At 43.0% G+C, this 17,358-nt stretch overlaps 1 protein-coding gene across 4 annotated transcripts in view; it reads left to right on the forward strand.

Annotated features, from left to right (window-relative positions):
• Nucleotides 1-17,358, forward strand: part of ankrd28b (ankyrin repeat domain 28b) — a 291,957-nt gene that overhangs the window by 236,784 nt on the left and 37,815 nt on the right. For all 4 annotated transcript variants that reach the window (XM_072508769.1, XM_072508768.1, XM_072508767.1 and 1 more), the window contains 4 exons: nucleotides 1,493-1,694; nucleotides 10,838-10,925; nucleotides 14,055-14,169; nucleotides 15,416-15,635. In XM_072508769.1, the coding sequence (XP_072364870.1) occupies nucleotides 1,493-1,694; nucleotides 10,838-10,925; nucleotides 14,055-14,169; nucleotides 15,416-15,635 (625 nt within the window). The remainder of the gene's footprint in view (nucleotides 1-1,492; nucleotides 1,695-10,837; nucleotides 10,926-14,054; nucleotides 14,170-15,415; nucleotides 15,636-17,358) is intronic.

Here is a 17,358-nt window from a genome sequence, read left to right on the forward strand (position 1 = left end):
ACCTGGGACCCTGGAGCTGTGAAGCAATTGTGCTAACCACTATGCTACCGTGCTGCCCTTGCTCTTGTACTCCAGTCCTCTTGCAATGAAGGCCAACATACCATTTGCCTTTGTAACAGCTTTTTCCTACTGAAGTAGATAACTTCACACTTATCCACTTTATACTGCATCCACTTTGTATCTTGTCTAAATTGTCTTGAAGCCCCTTTACATCCTCCTCACTGCTCATACTCCCACCAAGTTTTGTCAGCAGACTTAAAAATATTACATTTGGTTCCTTTATCCAAATCATTCATATATATTGTGAATAGCTGGGGCCCAAGCACTGATCCCTGGGGACTCCACTAGTCACCACCTGTCACTCTGAAAAAGACACCTTTGTTCCTACTCTGTTTCCTGTCTACTAACCAATTCTCAATCCATACCAGCACTTTACCCACAATCCCATGCTCTTTAATTTTGCACACCAACCTCTTATGTGGCACTTTCTCAAAAGCTTTCTGAAAATTCAAAAACACATCTACTGATTCACCCGTGTCCATTCGGCTAGTTATGTCGTCAAAAGAAAGCTTCAGTAGGTTTGTCAAACATGATTTGACAGCACGGTAGCATTGTGGATAGCACAATTGCTTCACAGCTCCAGGGTCCCAGGTTCGATTCCGGCTTGGGTCACTGTCTGTGCGGAGTCTGCACATCCTCCCCGTGTGTGCGTGGGTTTCCTCCGGGTGCTCCGGTTTCCTCCCACAGTCCAAAGATGTGCAGGTTAGGTGGATTGGCCATGATAAATTGCCCTTAGTGTCCAAAATTGCCCTTAGTGTTGGGTGGGGTTACTGGGTTATGGAGATAGGGTGGAGGTGTTGACCTTGGGTAGGGTGCTCTTTCCAAGAGCCGGTGCAGACTCGATGGGCCGAATGGCCTCCTTCACTGTAAATTCTATGATAATTTATGATTTCCCTTTCATAAATCTGTGTTGACTTTCTCTAATCCCACTGATATTTTCTAAGTGTCCTGTTATCATATCCTTTATAATAGACCAGCATTTTTCCCACTACTGATGTTCGGCTAACCGTTCTGTAATTCCCTGTTTTCTCCCTCCTTTTTTAAAAGTGTGGCTAGATTTGCCATCCTCCAATTGACCGGGACTGTTCCAGAATCTACAGAATTTTGGAAGGCGACAAGTTTTGTGATTTTTGTACATTGCTTGTCATTTTAAAGCAATTGTGAAACCCTATGACTTGGCTGATTAAGCTGAATTGCTGTTAATTAAAAGGCAGATGAGTTGAGCTATTTTGTTATTTTTAGGCTATTTTACTGGTTCAGCATTGGAAAATAGCTCTGAAGTTTTAAACATTTTTTAAGGATTGTTTTCTCTCTATTTTTAAGTGCAGGTTTTGTTTTTTTGACTTAAAAAAAAACAGTTGTACTTTTTTTGTCTGTTTAAATTATATATTTTCACTTTGAGCAAAATATATTTTATTCTGTCCTTTCGTAGGCATACCATGGTCACCACCAGGCTTTAGAGGTACTGGTACAGTCTCTCTTAGATTTAGATGTGAGAAATAATAATGGACGTACACCATTGGACCTGGCAGCTTTCAAAGGACATGTAGAATGTGTGGACGTGTTAATCAATCAGGGAGCATCCATTCTTGTTAAAGATTTTGTGACTAAAAGAACTCCAATTCATGCTGCAGGTATGTACAAACTTTATTGCTAGGTATTTTTTTAAAAATTGAGCAAAACAACCAGATTTTCATCATCATAGAAGTGTTTGTGAAAAGTTTATATTTATGCTATCACGTACAAACTTACTACAACAGGGAATATATGAATATTAGAACAGCAAAGGCAATTCACATTCACTGCGCTCAATTATTTTAGATCTGGTGCAACCACGTATGTCCTTTATGTACCCTTTACCCATGCAATCTCCCGGGAAGTGAAAAACAAAAAATTGGAGACAGATAACTTGTTGCTAATTTAAGAAAACATCCAGGAAAGTTCCCTTGAACCCTCAAAAGACGAGGCAGTAAGAGACTGTAATAATCCATTAATCGTCTTCATCCCAAATAGCTAACAACTTAGTTTCTAAGGTGGAAATGTCCACCATTCAGGAACTTATCAGGTTCCTTTTTAAAGAAATGAAGCAAATCCATAACTAGAGGGACTGATTCTTTGTAGACAAAGCAGCCGATAAATAAAATGTTGCATATAATATCTAACCTAACTCTATGAAATTTATGTACATGTCCTTTATCATTTTAAATACCTCAACCAACCATGTCCCTCGTCAGCCTGCATTTCTCCGACAACTTCAACTTTTGAAATCTGTTCTGTTCATGAAGGCCTCTAAATCTAGTTGTCAAAATCTTCATTTACTTCAAAGCGTCAAAATCCTTCAAACTGATTCCAAACTGGTTGTGATACTCGTGTAGATTTAGCAAGAACGTTGTATTTTGAAAATTGAATTTACTGGATGTGGGTGTCACTGGCTAGACCACCATTTATTGTCCATCCCTAGTTGCCTTTGAGAAGGTGATGGTGAGCTGCTGCCTTGAACCACTGCAGTCCCCGAGTACACCCACACTGCTGTTAGGGAGGGAATTCCAAGATTTTAACCCAATGACAGTGAAGGAATGGTGATATATTTCCAAGTCAGGATGGTGAGTGGCTTGGAGGGTGTGGTAACACAACCCCTTAAGGGGGCTCGCCTGGCAAGCCACGTGACCGGCTCTGAGCCAATTACACAGGAGCATGTAAACTCCAGCTGATAGAGAGTTAATGCGGGGTCCAGGGAGCAGGGGCCCAGGCAGTGTGGACCCCAAAGCCAAAGAGATAAGACCCCATCCTATTGTCTCCTGTGCCTGTATATATAACGCAGAATCGCCGAGCAGAAACTTATAGCCAAGTTCCGCACACATGAGTGCGGCCTCAACCGGGACCTGGGATTCATGTTGCATTACATTCATCCCCCACCATCTGGCCTGCGAAATCCTACCAACTGCCCTGGCTTGACACAATTCACACCTCTTTAACCTGGAGTTACCCCATCTCTGGATCTGTAAAGATTTAATCACCTGCTAATGCTCGTATTCCAAGCATTGTCTGGCATCTTTGAATCTGTCTATATATATGTTTCTGGAACATACCTCTTCATTCACCTGAGGAAGGAGCAGTGCTCCAAAAGCTAGTGACATCGAAACAATCCTGTTGGACTTTAACCTGGTGTTGTAAGACTTCTTACTGATCTCACCCCAGTCCAACGCCAGCATCTCCACATCATGTGTATATATAACAGCCTCTGCCTTTCGTTAGTAAACCCTTTTATTACTACTGGAAAAGTCCGGAGTGTTGTCTCAAGCCACCACGGGGGAATTTCCAGATGGTGGTGTTCTAGATGATGATGGTTGTGGGTTTGGAAAGTGCTGTCTCAGGACCCTTGGTGAGTTCCTGCAGCATGTCTTGTAGATGTTACACACAGGTCCACTGTTCGTCGACGATGGAGGGATTGAATGTTTATGAAATGGGTGGCAATCAAACGGGATGCTTTGTCCTGGATAGTGTTGAGCTTCTTCTTGGAGCTGCACTCATCCAGGTGTTTAGAGACCATTCCATTACCCTCCTGACTTGTGCCTTGTAGATGGTGGGGGACATCAACTTTGGGACATTAGGAGGTGAGTTACTCACCATAGGATTCCTAGTCTTTGACCTTTGGCCACAGTATTTATAAGGTTAGTCCAGTTCAGTATCTGGTCAGTGGTAACCCCCAGGCTGTTGATAGTGGGGGATTCTGTGATTGTAGTGCCTTTGAATGTCAAGTGGTGGTGGTTAGATCCTGTGTTGTTGGAGATCGTCATTGCCTGGGCCTTGTGTGGTGAATGTTGTTTGCCACTTGCCAGCCCAAGTCTGGATATTGTCTGGGTCTTGCTGCATTTGGATATGCACTGCTTCATTATCTGTTTACACACGAATGGTACTGAATATTGTGCAGTCATCAACCAACATCCCCACATCTGACCATATGATGGAAGGAAGGCCACTGATGAAGCAGCTGAAGATGATTGTGCCTAGGACACTACTCTGAGGAACTCCTGCAGTGATGTCCTGGAGCTGAGATGAATGACCTCCAACCAGCACAACCACCTTCCTTTGTGCCAGGTGTGACTCCAACCAGCAGAGGGTTTTCACCCTCATTCCCATTGAATCCAGTTTTACTAGGGCTCCTTAATGCCACACTCTGTCAAATGCTGCCTTAATGTCAAGGGCAGTCACTCTCCCCTCACCTCTGGAGTTCAGCTCTTTTGTCCATGTTTGAACCAGGACCGTAATGTGGTCAGGAGCTGAGTGACTGGCAGAACCCAAACTAGGCGTCAGTGAGCACAGTATTGTTGAGTAATTGCCACTTTATAGCACAATCGATGATGCCTTTCATCACTTTACTAATGATGGAGAGTAGACTGAGTAGAGTAATTAGCTGGGTTGTATTCTGCTTTTTGTGTAACGAACATGTCTGGGCGATTTCCCACATTGCCGGGTAGATTTCAGTGTTTTAATTGTACTGGAACAGCTTGGCTAGGGGCACAGCAAGTTCTGGAGTACAAATCTTCAGTACTATTGGCCAGAATATTGTCAGGGCCCAAAGCCTTCACAGTATTCAGTGCCTTCAGCTGTTTCTTGATTTCATGTGGAGTGAATCAAATTGTCTGAAGACTGACATCTGTGATGCTGGGGATCTCTGGAGGTGGTTGAGGTGGATCATCCATTCAATACTGAGTATAGTGTTCAATTCTGGTCGCCACACTACCAGAAGGATGTGGAGGCTTTAGAAAGGGTGCAGAAGAGATTTACCAGGATGTTGCCTGGTATGGAGGGCATTAGCTAAGATGAGAGGTTGAATAAACTCGGTTTGTTCTCACTGGAGCGACGGAGGTTGAGGGGCGACCCGATAGAGGTCTACAAAATTATGAGGGGCATAGACAGGATGGATAGCCAGAGACTTTTTCCCAGGGTAGAGGGGTCAATTACTCGGGCGCATAGGTTTAAGGTGGGAGGGGCAAGGTTTAGAGGAGATATACGAGGAAAGCTTTTTACACAGGGTAGTGGGTGCCAGGAACTCGCTGCCGGAGGAGGTGGTGGAAGCAGGGACGATCGTGACGTTTAAAGGGCATCTTGACAAATACATGAATGGGATGGGAATAGAGAGATACGGACCCCGGAAGTGTAGAAGATTTTAGTTTAGACGGGCAGCATGGTCGGCGCAGGCTTGGAGGGCCGAAGGGCCTGTTCCTGTGCTGTACTTTTCTTTGTTCTTTGTACTTCTTGCTGAAGATTGTTGCAAATGCCTCAGCCTTGTCTTTTGCACATATGTGCTGGGCTCCTCCATCATTGAGGATGGGGCTATTTGTGGAGCCTCCTCCTCCAGTGAGTTGTCTTCCACCATTCGCAGCTGGATGTGGCAGGACTGCAGAGCTCAGATCTGATCCATTGATTGTTGTATCACTTTGTTCTGTCTATTACTTGCTGTTTATGCTGTTTGGCACATGTTACATGTAGCTTCAACAGGTTGACACCTCATTTTTAGGTATGCCTGGTGCTGCTCCTGGCAAGCCCTCCTGCACTCTTCATTTAACCAGGGTTGATCCACTGGATTGGTGGTAATGGTTGAGTGGGGAGTATACTAGGCCATGAGATTGTGGTTGAGTACAATTCTGCACACCTCCTTTGAGCTTTCCCAATTTTAATTGCTCCACCTTCAGCTCCCAAGACTCGAAGCTCAGGAATTCTCTCCCTAAATCTCTATCTCCCTTTGCTCGTTAAACCCTACCTCTTTGACCAGCTTTTGGTCATAAGCCCTAGTATTGCCTATGTAGCTCAGTGTCAAATTTTGTTCAGTGTTCCTGTGAAGCACTGTGGGACATTTTACTTCAGAAAGACACTATATATTTTTCAGTTACATCATCCATACATTTAGAACATAGAACGATACAGCGCAGTACAGGCCCTTCGGCCCACGATGTTGCACCAAAACAAAAGCCATCTAACCTACACTATGCCATTATCATCCATATGCTTATCCAATAAACTTTTAAATGCCCTCAATGTTGGTGAGTTCACTACTGTTGCAGGTAGGGCATTCCACGGCCTCGCCACTCTTTGCGTAAAGAACCTACCTCTGACCTCTGTCCTATATCTATTACCCCTCAGTTTAAAACTATGTCCCCTCGTGCCAGCCATTTCCATCCGTGGGAGAAGACTCTCACTGTCCACCCTATCTAACCCCCTGATCATTTTGTATGCCTCTATTAAGTTTCCTCTTAACCTTCTTCTCTCCAACGAAAACAACCTCAAGTCCATCAGCCTTTCCTCATAAGATTTTCCCTCCATACTAGGCAACATCCTGGTAAATCTCCTCTGCACCCGCTCCAAAGCCTCCACGTCCTTCCTATAATGCGGTGACCAGAACTGTACGCAATACTCCAAATGCGGCAGTACCAGAGTTTTGTACAGCTGCAACATGACTTCATGACTCCGGAACTCAATCCCTCTACCAATAAAGGCCAACACTCCATAGGCCTTCTTCACAACCCTATCAACCTGAGTGGCAACTTTCAGGGATCTATGTACATGGACACCTAGATCCCTCTGCTCATCCACACTTCCAAGAACTTTACCATTAGCCAAATATCCCACATTCCTGTTATTCCTTCCAAAGTGAATCACCTCACACTTCCCTACATTAAACTCCATTTGCCACCTCTCAGCCCAGCTCTGCAGCTTATCTATATCCCTCTGTAACCTGCTACATCCTTCCACACTGTCGACAACACCACCGACTTTAGTGTCGTCTGCAAATTTACTCACCCACCCTTCTGCGCCCTCCTCTAGGTCATTGATAAAAATGACAAACAGCAACGGCCCCAGAACAGATCCTTGTGGTACGCCACTTGTAACTGAACTCCATTCTGAACATTTCCCATCAACCACCACCCTCTGTCTTCTTTCAGCTAGCCAATTTCTGATCCACATCTCTAAATCACCCTCAATCCCCAGCCTCCGTATTTTCTGCAATAGCCTACCGTGGGGAACCTTATCAAACGCTTTACTGAAATCCATATACACCACATCAACTGCTCTACCCTCGTCTACCTGTTCAGTCACCTTCTCAAAGAACTCGATAAGGTTTGTGAGGCATGACCTACCCTTCACAAAGCCATGCTGACTATCCCTGATCATATTATTCCTATCTAGATGATTATAAATCTTGTCTCTTATAATCCCCTCCAAGACTTTACCCACTACAGACGTGAGGCTCACCGGTCTATAGTTGCCGGGGTTGTCTCTACTCCCCTTTTTGAACAAAGGGACCACATTTGCTATCCTCCAGTCCTCTGGCACTATTCCTGTAGCCAATGATGACATAAAAATCAAAGCCAAAGGCCCAGCAATCTCTTCCCTGGCCTCCCAGAGAATCCTAGGATAAATCCCATCAGGCCCTGGGGACTTATCTATTTTCAGCCTGTCCAGAATTGCCAACACCTCTTCCCTGCGTACCTCAATGCCATCTATTCTAATAGCCTGGGTCTCAGCATTCTCCTCCACAACATTATCTTTTTCCTGAGTGAATACTGACGAAAAATATTCATTTAGTATCTCGCCTATCTCTTCAGACTCCACACACAACTTCCCATCCCTGTCCTTGACTGGCCCTACTCTTACCCTAGTCATTCGCTTATTCCTGACATACCTATAGAAAGCTTTTGGGTTTTCCTTGATCCTACCTGCCAAATACTTCTCATGTCCCCTCCTTGCTCGTCTTAGCTCTCTCTTTAGATCCTTCCTCGCTACCTTGTAACTATCCATCGCCCCAACTGAAACCTCACACCTCATCTTCACATCGGCCTCCTTCTTCCTCTTAACAAGAGATTCCACTTCTTTGGTAAACCACAGTTCCCTCGCTCTACGCCTTCCTTCCTGCCTGACCGGTACGTACTTATCAAGAACACGCAGTAGCTGTTCCTTGAACAAGCTCCACTTATCCAGTGTGCCCAACACTTGCAGCCTACTTCTCCAACCTATCCCCCCCAAGTCACGTCTATTGGCATCATAATTGCCCTTCCCCCAGCTATAACTCTTGCCCTGCGGTGTATACTTATCCCTTTCCATCACTAACGTAAACGTCACCGAATTGTGGTCACTGTCCCCAAAGTGCTCTCCTACCTCCAAATCCAACACCTGGCCTGGTTCATTACCCAAAACCAAATCCAGCGTGGCCTCGCCTCTTGTTGGCCTGTCAACATATTGTGTCAGGAAACCCTCCTGCACACGTTGTACAAAAAACAACCCATCTAATGTACTCAAACTATATCTTTTCCAGTCAATATTTGGAAAGTTAAAGTCTCCCATAATAACTACCCTGTTACTTTCGCTCTTATCCAGGATCATCCTCGCCATCCTTTCCTCTACATCCCTAGAACTATTTGGAGGCCTATAGAAAACTCCCAACAGGGTGACCTCTCCTTTCCTGTTTCTAACCTCAGCCCATACTACCTCGGAAGATGAGTCCCCATCTAGCATCCTCTCCGCCACCGTAATACTGCTCTTGACTAGCAGCGCCACACCTCCCCCTCTTTTGCCTCCTTCTCTGAGCTTACTAAAACACCTAGTGTTTAGTTCTGAGAACTATTGCTGCAGTAAATTGCCTGATGTTACATTCAGCTTGTGTTCTGCTCAGCACCACAAGATTTAAGTTGCTTTTCAACAGGCAGGTCAAGAGATTTGGGATGTTTTTACCATCATCTGTTAAGAAATGAAAGCCTTAATGTCCACAATATTAAAAGCATTGCAGAGCTATCTGATACAGTCACAACCTGTCTCGAAATATGCCATTGTACCTGTAAGTGGAGCACATAATTTAAGATAAGCCAGGTGACCAACTATTACTTTACCCAGCGAAGGAATTCGTCTCAAATGATTGCAGTTAAAGATTCCGCAAGGATTTAAAAAAAAATATATCTATATTTATTAAAGTTTTTTAACACAATTTTTCTCCCTTACAAACAATAACCACCCCCCCCCCCCCCGCCGTAACAAAAAAAACGAGAAATCGCGCAGAGCAAGATATATACATGGCAAAATGATATATTTACACAGCTTTGTACACTGGCCCTCTCCCGAACTTTGAAAAAAAAGTTATCATTGTTTTGAAAATGTTGCTGTTTTTCAAAGGAAACAAACCAGCTCAATGAAATTACCATTAGAGATAAGTTGGAAGTTCCCTTCCAAGTCACTCACCATCCTGACTAGGAAATATATTGCCGTTCCTTTACTGTCGCTGAGGCAAAATCCTGTAACTCCTTCCCTAATAGCACAGTAGGTGTACCTATACCACATGGACTGCAGTGGTTCAAGAAGGGAGCTCACCGCCACCTTCTGAAGGGTATATAGGGATGGGCAACAAACGCTGGCCTGGCCAGCAAAGCCCACATCCCGTAAAAATTAATTTTTAAAAACAGGTTGGGGAGGTGTTCGGTGCATCATTGCAATAATAATAATAATTGCTTATTGTCAAAAGCCAGAAGTACTGTGAAAAGCCCCTAGTCACCACATACCAGGTTTGGGGAGGCCGGTATGGAAATTGAACCTGTGCTGCTGGTCATGTTCTGCATTACAAGCCAGCTGTTTAGCCCACTGTGCTAAAGAGATTCTGTAGAGCATCCGAATCAGGAGAGGAGTGTGCCACTCGGCTCCTCGAGCCTGTTCTGCCACTCAATAAGATCATGGCGATCTGATTGTAACCTCAACTCCACATTCCTACCTACCCCTGATAATCTTTCACCCTGTATTAATCAAAAATCCATCTAACTCTACCTAAAAATAATGATAGGCCCTGCTTCCACTGCCTTTTGAGGAAGAGAATTCCAAAGACTCACGACCCTCTGAAAGAAAAACATTTCTCCTCATCTCTGTCTTAAATGAGCGGCGACTCATTTTTAAAAAGCGATCCCTAGTTCTAGATTCTCTGACAAGAGGAAACATCTGCCCCACATCCACCCTGTCGAGACCCCTCAGGATCTTAAAGATTTTGATCAAATCGCCTCATACTCTTCTAAACTCTAGTGGATGCCAATCTAATCTCTCCAACATTTCCTTATAAGAAAACCTGCACATTCCTGGTATTAGTCCAGCAAACGTTTTCTGAACTGCGTATTTACATCTTTCCTTAAGTAAGGAGACCAATACTGTACACAATATCCAAGATGTGGTCTCACCAATTCCCTGTACAACTGACGAGTAACCGTCCTACTTTTGTAATCAATTCGCCTTCGCTTTCCTGATTACTTGCGTCTGTGATCGATGGTATGTATTGTTTTAAATTGTGCTGGTGATGTGGGAAGTGGAAATTAAGACAGGGGAACCGATCATGACTGTTTTCCCTGAGTGGTGGTGTTGCAGCTCAACTCATCCCAGCAAATGGTGAATATTCCATCACAAAAATGGCACAGAAGCTTTGAGGAGTCAGAAGGCAAGTCATTTGATACAAATTCCCAGCTTCTGCCTTTCCTAAAGGATTTAGATGGTGGGGCCTCAGTGATGGTGGTGCCATTGAAATTCCAGTCATGTTGTTGGACTTTTTACTCGTTGGCAATTATCATTGCGTAGCATTAACTTGACTTGAGTGATATGGCACATGTCAGCCCAAGACTGGATTTTTAGCTGCTTAATTTTCCAAGTTGTGAATTAAGCTGGGATGTTGTAGCAATTTTGTAAAAAAAAATTGCAAATGATACAACACTTTGCACATGAATCATTCCATTTAATATTTTTTTTACATTCTCAGCAACAAATGGCCACTCAGAGTGCCTACGGCTCCTAATAGGTAATACTGACCTCTACACTGCAGTGGACATTCAAGATGGAAATGGACAGTAAGTAAAATAAAATATTTCTACTGCATCTTCTATTGGAAAGGTAGACTTTTTTGGAGTAGGTTAAAGGTACTTGGAAGAATTGAATTGTATTGACGTTTAAGGAAAAGATTACCATGGGAGAATGATGAGAACAGAAAAAAATAGTTTTATTTAATGTAAATTGCTTTCTCTTTATGACCATAGATTATATATATTAAATGCCTAAGCTTACACTGAGTAGCCACTCTGTAGCTGGCGGCAGGCCAAATTTTGGTCATAAAATTGCTTTTACTATAAATATATTCAGCAAAATATTCTTTGCAGCTAAGGACTGCTTCATGGAATTAGTTGTTCTCCCTTGATAGCTGAGTTGATTAAATCACTGAGTACCTGAGCAATACAGGCAGCAATAAATCACGCCTGAGTTAGCAGATGTCTGGTGGAGTGGAGGTTGGGAGAATTAAGAAATTATCTCGGCCCGTTAATGAAATAGTAGCTCTGTTGGAAGTGCATATGCATGTTAGGACACATGGAGTTGTAATGTTCCCTTCCCTCTCAATCAAATGCTTACCAACTTTATTAGTATAAAAAATACATATAAAAAACTGACCATTTGGAAAAAGAGCAAGCACTTTGGGGGAGATAGTGGTGTACTGGTAATCTCATTAGATTAGTAATGCAGATACAGAGGTAAATCCCTTGCAGCCATAACTTCAAATCCCATTACAGCAGTTGGTAGAACTTAAATACAATTTATAAAAAGTCAGGAATTGGCAATCTAGTCTCTGTAATGATGACCATAAAATATTATTGACTGCTGTAAACACCCATCTAATTCACTGATGGGAGGGAAGGAAATCTGTCTTACTCACCTGGTCTGGTTTTCTTGTGACTTCAAGCCTACAACAATGTGGTTGAGTTTTAACTGCCCTCTGAAATGGCCATGCAAGGGCATGTGCAGCAAAGGCTGGCCTAGCCATGACACACATTCCATTAAAGAATACATTTTTTTAAACTTTGGAAACCGTACTGCAAAATGACTTGAGGAGGAGTGATAGGAAACAATAGAAAACTTGAGCAAAAATAAATAGACTTGGAAGGCGAAAAACAGAAGTTGTAGAAAGGGGAAGCGTTAAGTACATTTGTCTATCCTTCTCGAAATCCTTTCAATTAAGTATAAACAGCATTGTGTACACATTTTAAAATGCTTATTCAATCACACTTGTAAAAGAAACATACTTTCCAATCTCCAATCTTGTTTGTTCATTGGCATGTGTACTAATAGGCTATTTTACATTGTGATTGTGTATTTAATCTATATAAATAGGCTAGCAACTGTTTCAGCAACTGATAGAACCGCACTTGTTGGAAAAAGCACTGGCAATATGACCATTATTGTTGCTGTTACTGCATTTTTAGATGCATCAGTGGACATGCCGAAAGCTTAAATAGCAATTTTATGGTCAAAGAGAACTGCATATGCTGGTAGCTGGCTTACGGGACAAATCTTTATCCGATGCTTGGCATTAGACCAATTCATATTATTTTATCATTATAAATCATATTTAAAGCTTATTATTTGAGAGGTATAGCGACACAATAATGAAAACTATGCACGTGATTCAGCGATGGCGCGAAGCTGTGCGTACCTGGTGACTCCCGGGAGAGGCCCAAATCGGGCTCCTCACCAGCTGATAGCGAGTCGCCCGACTTGCTCCACCTGGCCGATATGGATCTCTACCTCCCTGCGCAAGATCCAGATATGGCGGAACTCGATGGCTGCGCCTGCGAGACCCCGCCAGGGCAGCGTTTAGTACTGGCCCACACAAACTTGCCAGCAGGAAATCTCCCTGAAGTGTGGCCTCGCGGGGAGAACCTCCCCGAAGCCCCCAAAAAACCGGCAAAGTGCAGTTGAATAGCGGGCTGATTCTCAGCCCTGCAGCCGGCGAGAATCACCCTGCCAAACCCACCCAAAAGCCGACTTTAATCTTTGTCTGCTGAATCGCGCCATATATTGCCAATAATTAGAATCATATCATAAAATTTACAGTGCAGAAGGAGGCCATTCGGCCCATCAAGTCTGCACCGGCTCTTGGAAAGAGCACCCTACCCAAGGCCAACACCTCCACCCTATCCCCATAACCCAGTAACCCCAACCAACACTAAGGGCAATTTTGGACACTAAGGGTAATTTATCATGGCCAATCCACCTAACCTGCACATCTTTGGATGTGGGAGGAAACCGGAGCACCCGGAGGAAACCCACGCAGACACGGGGAGGATGTGCAGACTCCGCACAGTCAGTGACCCAAGCTGGAATCGAACCTGGGACCCTGGAGCTGTGAAGCAATTGTGCTATCCACAAGGCTACCATGCTGCCCCAAGGTCACGTGTTAAGCAGTTATTTTACCTGTTTTACTTTTAAATTGCTTTATAGATGTTGAAATTAAAAGGAAATTTTTCCCCAGTCGTGTATCACTCCTGGTAAATTCATTTTTTTCTTTTTTTTTCTTTTATTCATTTACGGGATGTGGACATCGCTGGTTAGGCCAGCATTTATTGCCCATCCCTAATTGCCCTTCAGAAGGTGATGGTGAGTTGCCTACTGCAGTTCCTTTGTGCCAGGTGTGACTCCAACAAGGGAAGGGTTCTCCCCCCACCCCCCACCCCAGATTCCCATTGACTCCAGTTTAACTAGGGCTCCTCGATGCCATATTTTGTCAAATGCTGCCTTAATGTCAAGGGCTGTCACTCTCACCTCACCATTGGCATTCAACCCTGTTGTCCATATTTGAACCAATGCTGTAATGAGGTCAGGAGCGGAGTGACCTTGGCAGAACCCAAACTGAGCGCCTGTGAGCAGGTTCTTGCTGAGTAAGTGCTACTTGATAGCACTGTTGATGACTCCTTTCTTCACTTTGCTGATGATAGAGAGTAGACTGATAGGGCGATGATTGGCTGAGTTGGATTTGTCCTGCTTCTTGTGTACATGTCTATTTTAATTTTATTATCAATATTCATAATATGCACTCAAAATACATAAAATGAACTGATTTCTTATGCTAAATGTTTGCCTTAAAAAAAAAACTTGACTACATAATTAAATTTGGCATATAACCATAGTTTGAATTGCTTTCTTTGTTATAGAACTCCTCTGATGTTGTCAGTTTTGAATGGACATACGGATTGTGTATGCTCCCTTCTTAAGGGTGCAAATGTAGATGCCAAAGACAAATGGGGGAGAACTGCATTACACAGAGGGGTGAGTACTTTTTGATGGTTTGGCTCTTAACTTATTATATAAACATGAACTCGAATTCCACTCACGAGTCGGCTTCCACAGCCACAACAGATGGTGCTCAGTGCAGATGTGACGTATGCCCTGGGCGCAGTCCATCGTCTCCCAAGCTGGACAGATGCCATCATTCATTCAAATATGAACTAATCTGAGATGCTTTTGAAGGAGGCTACTGTTGCTACTAAATAACACAGCGCAGTCTCAGCTCCTGGATGGTTTGTATTTCTAACTGGTTTTACTTGCTGAATCACAGTAAAGAATTAAGAATGAACAGGCAGGCAAATAAATTGAATAATAGTCATTTTGTTGTATAGGACTTGAATATTGCTGATAAAAAAAGATTTGTTGAAGCTTTTCATCTTGCACTCATCAGGACAATTTGCAAGAATACCAAGTTGTAAAGGGAACAACAATTTATACTGCATGAGAAGCAAGTGGGCTCTGATTGGCATTGCCATAGAACTGCACCAGGAACTGACAGTTAACTGACAAACTTTGATTAAATTTAAACCAGGCAGGTTGAGTCTGATTGGCCACTGACAACGTGTCTCTTCTTTCAGTAAAACTTTATAATATAATTGGATTTACTGTAACTATATTTTACAAAACTGGTTTTATGAGTATTTGAGGTATGAAAAGTCTCAAAACCTGGAAATATCTTTTTGGGGGAAAATGCATAATGTATAAAAAGCCTGCATGGTTTCTATCACCGAGAATAGAAATGTTGTGTATAGCAATTGTCTGTTTTGAAACCATTTTATGGCACATTGGCTCTGACCGCTGAACTAGCTCTTGCTTTCTTAGTTAGCATATACTTTGTCAGCAAATCAACTTCATAGTAACTTAGTGGCATTATTGCATACACTATGGAATCAAATGCATGTTTTCTCAGTCCATGGGCTGCTTGAAGATAGACAGTGTTCCAGCACCATAACCAAACTTTATTTTGCTGTGCTAACACAGAATTAAACAGGTACATTTTATTTTTAAAAGAATGAATAAAAATACCATTGGAAAAATGTAAACATACCGGACTTGGTTTTTTTATATACGGTTGGTAGTTTTCATAAATTGTGTTGTGGTTACTTCAGCAAGATGAATTTATTCACACAAGAACCAGGTGGATTGAGAATGTTATTTATCTTCTTCAAAAACAGCACAGTTTTATATGTTACACAATTGGAGTTATTGTAAAACTTTTGTTTTATAGGCAGTAACTGGTCATGAAGAGTGTGTGGAAGCTTTACTTCAACACAACGCTAACTTCTTAATTCGGGACTGCAAGGGTCGCACATCTCTGCACTTGGCAGCTGCTTGCGGACATGTAGGAGTACTTGGGGCATTACTTCAAGCTGCATCCTCAATGGATATTGTTCCTATAGTTTCAGACAATCATGGTTACACACCTCTACACTGGGCTTGCTACAATGGTAAATAAGTTCAATTTATATCTGTGGACTGCAAATAAATTATGTTGATTTACAGTTTACGTTCAAAACCAACAGCAAGAAATCTTCTAACTTCTGTATTACAAATAACTGAATCATTGGGCAGTTCTGAAATTACTCTCTTTACAGAAAATGTATGCTCCCATTTGCCACCTGTCTTTTGCAGTTCAGGAATTCAATTGTTAATCTTAATCTTTGTTCCTCTATACCATATATACATTGTTAATTATTTCTGCCTTCATACTCATGTCCATTATTTTTTAATAGTACCTGCACTTTGGAACCTCTCAGGTTTCTGATAACTATCTCTTCGCTATTTGCCCTTTTGAAGAATATCATTAATTGTCTAATGCAATAGTACTTCCATTTTGTGTATGGCTTAAAAGTTGGTGGGGTTTTTTTGTCGTCAGTTTTTCTGTCTCCGGGCTCTGGGGTTGCTTTGGGTTTCAGAGCTCCAGTGGCAGCTGGAGTCACTGGCACATCTGCAAGGCTGAGAACTTTGTGGATAACACGTTTAGAGGTGTGGTCACATCACAATTTAGGAGCATGGAGGCAGAAAGGGTGACTGTCAGGCAGACAAAGAGGCTGGTAGTGCAGCGGTTCCCTGCAGTCCGTTCACTAAGCGGTTTCCCTTTTGGATACTGGTTGGTTCCTCGAAGGAAGCTTTCAGGGCCAAGTTTCTGGCACCATGATTGGTTCAGCCATAGGGCAGGGGAGGAATAAAGGAAGAGCAGTAGTGATAAGGGGTTCGTTAGTTACGGGAACAGGCAGGTGTTTCTGTGGCCCTAGGCATAACTCCAGGTGGTATGTTGCCTCACTGGTGCCGGGGTCAAGGATGTCACGGGGCATCTGCAGGACATTCTTCTGGAGGAGGGTGAACAGCCAGAGATTGTGGTCCACATTGATATGAATAACTTGGGTAGGAAAGGGAAGGTGTGGGTAGAGTGCCTTGTCTCTAACTTAACAAAGGAGAGGGATGATAGGGATAATCTAGTTAGAGGAGGGTTGTGAAATATTAATAAAATAAGGATGGGGCGGTATGTGGCGCAGTGGTTAGCACTGGAACTACAGCGCTGAGGACCCGGGTTCGAATCCTGGCCCTGGGTCACTCTCTGTGTGGAGTTTGCACATTCTCCCCATGTCTGCATGGGTTTCACCCCCACAACCCAAAGATGTGCAGGTTAGGTGGATTGCCCACGCTAAATTGCTCCTTAATTGGGGAAAAAAAAAATAATTGGATACTCTAAATTTATTTTTTTAATTATTTTTCCCCCCCCACTTAGAAATGAACAGATTAATCCGGGATAGTTAGTATGGTTTGTTAGGGAAAGGTAATGTCTTACCAACTCCAACAAATGTTTTGAGGAAGTAACGAAGATTGATGAGAGTATTGCAGTGGATGTTGTCTACATGGATTTTAGTAAGGCATTTGACGAGGTCCCACATGGCAGAATGCTCAGAAAAGTAAAAGCCCATGGAATACAGGGGAATGGGCAAATTGGATCCAAGATTCATTCCGTGGCAGGGAGCAAAGGGGAATGATCGTTGGATAGTTTTGCGAATGGAAAGTGGTTTCCAGTGGCTGTCTACAGAGTTCAGTGTTTGGTCCTTTGCTGTTTGTTTATATATTAGTGATTTGGGCTTCAATATAGAAGGCATGATTGGGAAATTTGCAGTTGACACAGAAATTGACCCTGTAGTTTAC

The sequence above is a fragment of the Scyliorhinus torazame genome, chromosome 6 (assembly GCF_047496885.1).
Source record: "Scyliorhinus torazame isolate Kashiwa2021f chromosome 6, sScyTor2.1, whole genome shotgun sequence".
NCBI lineage: Eukaryota > Metazoa > Chordata > Chondrichthyes > Carcharhiniformes > Scyliorhinidae > Scyliorhinus > Scyliorhinus torazame.